General features: G+C 43.4%; 1 protein-coding gene across 1 annotated transcript; it reads left to right on the forward strand.

Annotated features, from left to right (window-relative positions):
- The first annotated feature begins 249 nt into the window (after positions 1–249).
- On the forward strand, positions 250–6,294 carry LOC123081785 (DNA (cytosine-5)-methyltransferase CMT1). The gene is made up of 21 exons (XM_044504314.1): positions 250–877; positions 997–1,019; positions 1,118–1,217; positions 2,130–2,237; positions 2,302–2,436; positions 2,538–2,637; positions 2,881–3,074; positions 3,155–3,220; positions 3,330–3,566; positions 3,703–3,761; positions 3,835–3,901; positions 3,971–4,300; positions 4,377–4,445; positions 4,547–4,633; positions 4,724–4,811; positions 5,048–5,172; positions 5,253–5,357; positions 5,443–5,486; positions 5,559–5,628; positions 5,719–5,822; positions 5,977–6,294. Exons 1-21 carry the CDS (start codon positions 377–379, stop codon positions 6,155–6,157), a joined length of 2,793 nt encoding a protein of 930 aa, XP_044360249.1. The 5' UTR covers positions 250–376; the 3' UTR covers positions 6,158–6,294.
- The last annotated feature ends 388 nt before the right edge of the window (positions 6,295–6,682 follow it).

The following is a 6,682-nucleotide window of genomic DNA, read 5'->3' on the forward strand; positions in this document are numbered from 1 at the left end:
GACGACCGCGGCCAGAAATAGAGCACGACCGGCCCGGCCCGGCCCGTCCCGTCTCCCCCGTGCGTGAGCCTCTGACGGGTGGGCCCGGACGGACGTGGGAGGGGTGGGGCGGCCGAAGCCCGCCCACCACCTCCGCGATCAGCTCGTTAAGCCAACACAGTGCACAGCGAGCACGCAGCGATTCCGCATTCCCGCCCACCTTTTTCCGTCGCCAGAGCATCCAACGGCCTTTTTAACCACCCCCTCCCTCCCTCTCCCCCATTCCGATCTCATCTCATCGCCAAAGCCTCCGCCCACCTTCGCCTCCACCCCTGCCAAACCCAAAACCCTAGCGCTCGCGTTCCCCCCACCCCTCGCTCACCGGTGACCACCACCCATGGCGTCCATGTCCCCGGTGACGCCCGCGGCGGCCGAGCCCAGGCGCTCCACGCGCCTGCTGTCCAACACCAAGCCGGCCGACGCCGACGCCGACGCCGACGCGGAGGCTGAGGTCGAGCGCGAGCGGTCGACGTCGCGCGGCGGCAAGCGCCGGCGCAAGGCGGCGGGGAAGGGCACCGGCGCCCGGAAGAGGGCGGCCAAGGGCAAGCGGAAGGAGCCGGAGTCGGCGGCGGGGGCGATGGAGGTGGAGGATGCCGGCAGCGGGATCAACGGCGACGTGTACCCGGAGGAGCCCGACTCGGAGGAGATGAAGTTGATCGAGGAGGAGGAGCAGGCCGACCATGGAGAGGAGGGGTCCGCGGAGACGCGTGGCGCCAGGAAGAGGGTGGCCCCGCCGCGCGCCCAGAGGAGGCCGGAAGCCTCGGCGGACCACTTCGTGGGCGAGCCCATTCCGGATGACAAGGCCAGGCGACTCTGGCCGAGCCGCTACGAAACCAAGGTATATATGGCGTCTATCCTCTCTTGTCAGCACGTAGCTGAGCTGGGTAGGCGCGCATCATCTTCTTCATTCATGCACTGGAAATGCCGACTGAAAATTTCCTCTACTTTGGGCCGCAGGATTCTGATTCACGCTCTAGGCGGTATGTCTTGTTTCGCTCTTGATCTCACCTTGTTGTAAATGGAGCTCCTTTTGCGCTGCTTTTAATATGTGAACCGGATCTTCCATCTGTGCATGCAGATCTAATGATCCGGAGGAGGAAATTGGCGCTCAATGCCACTACACATCTGCATGTGTGGATGATGCAATCTTCAACCTCAATGATGATGTCTATGTGAAGGTGAACCATTTTTAGTACTGAGTTCAGAGAAATCATTACTTAGTTCGTTTAATATATTTATTAGTAGTTGCATTGATTATTCATCGACTGCCATTATCTTCTTAGCTAGAAGGTTAATTCGTACATGATTGCAGCGTATGAAGATGATTAATACAGTCTGTGTTACTGCCGTTTTTGCTATGCCAACTGTTGAAGTGTTGTGCTTCTTTTTGTTTCTGGCGTGATGATAGCTTCTAGCCATTCAATTTGTGACTGCAAAATGCATGCACTCAGGATACTGTACTGTGTATACTAAAATTTGCATATAAACTAAATTCTATTGGATGATGGTGATTAAAGATGTGCATGTAAATCAACTTCTGAATTTATTGATTGATGATTGTCAAGGTATTGGTTCCTTTTAGCACACTAGGACTAGTACAAGTTTGTCTTCTGGGATCTCTCCTGCATCATACCGAGAGGCCTTCTCATTTACTCCAAAATATTTTGTCAACCTTTTTCATGTGTTTGAATTCACTCTGTGGTCCTGTTTTCTTAATTTAAATCTAGATTGTTTGAGCTATTAATTGGTTTCTTTTCTTCTTCCTGATTTCCCACTGTACAACTCTTTTTCTCGTGTTATATCTTCAATTCAAATGTTTAAATTTATTGTCCTATATTATGTGTGAATCTGATCTGTGTTACTTCGAATTTTAAGAAATGTCATGGATAATGTTCAAGCTTTTTTTATTTCGTTTGCATGATGGGTATAGGCAAAATATTCTATGTTTTCATCTGCATTCTTCTTGTTTATAAGCTACTCCCTCTGTCCCAAAATGTTCATAGTGTCAAAAATGATCTTACGTTTTGGGACAGAGGGAGTATGTTTGAACGAAGTTTACTAATCATGCTATTTATTTTGAGTGACTGCAGGCTGGTCCCAATGAGGAAAATTACATTGGCCGGATTACAGAGTTTTTTGAAGGAACAGATCATGTTTTATATTTCACATGCCGTTGGTTTTTCCGTGCTGAAGATACGGTATGTCATGAAGTTCTTTTTTTTCCTAAATGCAATTCAGCATGTGCCTAAGACAAATTTGCAGGTCATCTCACCCAACTTGCTAGAGGTCCATGATCATGAACATGATCAGAAGCGTGTTTTCCTTTCAGAGGAAAAGAATGATAACATGATTGAGTCAATAATTTCTAAACTAAATATCATTTATGTTGACCCAAGTGTAAGTTATTTGTTCTTTCTTTCAAGAAAAAGAGTTTTTGCTCATACTACTTGTCATTCTTCTGCTGATCTTTTTGTTGTTATTTTGTGAAACATTTACAGAAGACACCTCAAGAAAGAGATCAGTTAATATCAAATTCTGATTTGTATTATGACATGTCGTACTCAGTTGCATATTCAACATTTGCAAATATTCCAGCAGGTAACCATTTCTGGATACTTACATCTGTTGCAATCGTCATAGGTATATCACCTAGTTTATTTTTTATTCCTTGTAAGCATCTTAAAAGATATAGACTTGGATGGCGTGATCATGAGCTTATACTGAACTGGTACAGGACAGTACTGATTTAATACATCTCAGAAGTACATTCGGCGAAATAAAAGAATGTTTTGATCAACATTGTATACCATGAAAAATCCTGTCATGTTTATTCTGTTGTAGAAAACGATGGTGCAACAGACAGTGAAGTGGCATCAGATATTTCCTGTGAAGAGGGGAAACCAGTGGCTGACCCTGTGGGATCATCTGATGCACGAAGGGAAACAGCAACTCTGCTGGATCTTTACTCTGGATGTGGTGCCATGTCAACCGGGCTTTGCCTGGGTGCTGCATTGTCCGGCATCAAACTAAATACTGTATGTTTTGTGCCTATGGTCTTGATACTTTAGCTGACCCTGAAGGTACCATAACTGACATTCTTAATGTTCTCGTGCAGAAATGGGCTGTAGACATGAATGAATATGCTTGCAACAGTCTAAAGCATAACCATCCTGGCACCCAGGTACCAGTTGAAATTGGCAAAGTGCCACTGAGTTGCATTCCCTCTTTCTGACTGTGCTGCATTCCCTCTTTCATCAACCAACTTGTACGATGTTGCCACTGAGTTGTAGGTACGAAATGAGAAGGCGGAAGATTTTCTTGCGCTCCTCCAGCACTGGAATGCACTCTGTCAGAAGTATGTCGTCCACAGTAGCAACTCTTCTGGCTCTGACCTGGCTCAGATGTCAAATGATGACGAAGATGATGAAAATGAAGCTCTACCAAATGATCTATTTGAGGTAGAGAGACTTCTTGATATATGCTATGGCGATCCCAATAAAACCGGAAAAGATGGCCTGTGGTTCAAGGTACTATAGACTTGATTGCTCAAATCCCCTACTTGTGTAGTTCATGTAGTCAATTGTTTCCTTGCTTGTATTATTCACTGCTTACTTAGAACATAGTTATACGATTTTTGTCTAAAGATAGGAATTATTTATATAGGTGCGGTGGAAAACATATGATCCTAGTCATGACTCATGGGAGCCAATTGATGGACTTAGGTTGGCATCTTTTTCCTTACATTTATCTTCATATATATTCGCCAATACTGCCTTATCCTTGTTTGCATTTCAGCGATTCCCCTGAGTGTATTAAGGAATTTGTTCAGAGAGGATATAGGGAATCTATTTTGCCCTTGCCTGTAAGTAAATTCCTCCTTGTTCCTTTTGGGTTAGTTTTCATGTGGTGTCTAATTCGTTGTTTTCCAAAGGGGTCTGTTGATGTTATCTGTGGGGGTCCTCCCTGTCAAGGCATCAGTGGATTGAACAGATTCAGGAATTACAATGAGCCGCTGGAAGATGATAGAAACAAACAGTTGGTTGTCTTTATGGATGTTGTTAACTATCTGCGACCTAAATATGTTCTGATGGAAAACGTCGTAGACATTCTAAAATTTGCAGATGGATTCCTGGGGCGATATGCGCTTAGTCGTCTTGTCTCCATGAGATACCAAGCTAGGCTTGGATTGATGGTTGCAGGATGTTATGGGTTACCTCAATTTAGGATGCGGGCCTTTCTGTGGGGAGCTCTTCCTTCTCGGGTTTGTCTCTTTTCTGGGTTATTTTTTTTACCTTGTGACACTATTCCTGAATAAGAAGGTACCCTTGGCAATGTAGGTTCTCCCAAAATTCCCGCTTCCGACCCATGATGTTGTTAAGCGAGGAGTCGTACCCAATGCATTTTCGGTATGAAAATACATCACTGCCCACCATGTTTCTGTGATCAATTTTCTTGAACACTATTTTTGCTATTATTTTTTCTAACCAAAACGTTGTTCTGTCCTCAGCAATGTCTCGTTGCATACGATGAAATAGACGACAAACGTTTAAAGAAAGCTCTTGTCCTTCAAGATGCACTATCTGATTTACCAAAGGTTAACATTGACTTTTTTACTCTATTCATTTATTTCTGGAATGCTGCTTGAATTTTGTTATGTCTCTATGAATTATAATGTTTCCTACAGGTTCCAAACTATCAACCTAATGATCTCATGGAAAATCGCATTAACCCCAAAACAGAGTTCCAGCGCTACATCCGGCTCAGCCGTAAAGGTGTGACCTCTTGAGTGTGCAAACTTCATGTCTTTACTTTTTAATGAAATTTCCTTTAATTTGTTATGCCTTCTGTCTTTGCATATGCAGAGTTGCACTATTTTTTTTTCTGTTTCCAATAATCTGGGTGGCTCAATGATGTCACCTTGCCATAGTTTTCACTATTATAATGTTTGTGTATGATTTCATGATTATATTACTGTTCTAAGTCATTCTGTTCTGTCATTCATCTGAAGACATGGAGGATTACTCATTTGGAGATGCTACTCCTAGTCCTAAGGCATGTCAACTGTTTGATCATCAACCGCTAGAGTTAAGCACTGATGATTATCAAAGAGTGAAGCAAATTCCTTTTAGAAAGGCAAGCTAGTGCTGATCAGTCTCATGTTCTTTCTCTTGTTGCCTTATCCTTCTTGTTTCTTAGCAATTATTCTATTCCAGGGGGCCAACTTCCGTGATTTGAAGGGTGTCCAGGTTGGGGAAAATAACACTGTTGAGTTTAATCCACACATTCCTCGTGTGTTTCTGCCTTCTGGAAAACCTTTGGTACTTGAATCTTTCGTGGAGTAGTTTCATCAGCTGTAATGTATGTATATTTCGCAAGTATTAATCATCCTTGCCTCTCTGCCAGGTGCCTTACTATGCCATGACCTACATCAAGGGGAAATCACCGAAGTAAGTAAGCTGATGATCCTTCTGTATTATTTGTAGAACTATACTGTTAACACTTGTCATGTTGCTTCGCAGACCATTCGGACGCCTGTGGTGGGATGAAACTGTTCCAACCGTTGTCACCAGAGCCGAGCCTCACAACCAAGTAAGCAATTAACAAATTTCTGGTCTTTATTATGATTTTATAACTTGCCGATTGCTTTTATTATGACTGAACATGGATGGTGTTTTGCAGATTATCTTGCATCCCAACCAGCATCGAGTTCTGACTGTCCGTGAAAATGCACGGTTACAAGGTTTTCCAGACTATTACAGGCTCTTTGGCCCTATAAAACAGAAGTAAGTTCTAAGTTGATCAACTTGACATCATCCAGTAGTGCATTGCATCGAAAGGAACTATAACTGTATGGTTTCTGTAAGGCCGGTAGCTCTGAATCTCTGGACCGTCTTTAGTATGAAGCTGATTTGTGTGTGTTGTGCATGTTTTATGCAGATATATTCAGGTTGGCAATGCGGTTGCTGTTCCCGTTGCTCGAGCTCTGGGATATTCCCTTGGACAGGCTTACCGTGGTGCATTGGTTGGAGGGCAGCCACTGTTCGAACTGCCTGAGAATTTTGCTTCTGTGGGTCAAGCAGCAGCCACAGCATCACCTGTAGGAGTAGTGGAGAAGTAGTGTAGGCAGAATAGTTATTTGACTTGTGGTTGATTTGGGTCATATACTTGCGTGAGATGTCGAAACATTGCCATTTATCATGGAAAACTGAGTGGTCCAACTCTTGAAACGTTTGTAACTTAAACTAGGTTCAGTTATTTTCCCATTGTGTGCCTGTCTATTCCTTCAGATTCAGATATTGAGAGGAAATGGAGGTTCTGATTAAACCCCTATACTGTGGTCTGTTTATGTTTTGCACTTCTGCTAGACCACATCTCTTCCGGAGGGAATGAAAAGCTATTGCAGCTCTAGAATCCCCCTTGCCTCTATGCAGAAATGGGACAAATTCTTGGTGTAGCATCTGCAATATCTTATTTGGTTTGTCATCACTCAATAGTAGTAGCATACTGTTCTTTGAACTGAAAAATAGTCCTCAATCTATAATAGAATTGTATTCCTACTGTGTTTTAAATTTCGAGATACTCAACAACATTGAAACATATTGTTTCTGTATGTAAACAGTTGTCCTCTTATGTTTTCTTTCAG

This window comes from Triticum aestivum, chromosome 4A (genome assembly GCF_018294505.1).
Source record: "Triticum aestivum cultivar Chinese Spring chromosome 4A, IWGSC CS RefSeq v2.1, whole genome shotgun sequence".
Lineage (NCBI taxonomy): Eukaryota > Viridiplantae > Streptophyta > Magnoliopsida > Poales > Poaceae > Triticum > Triticum aestivum.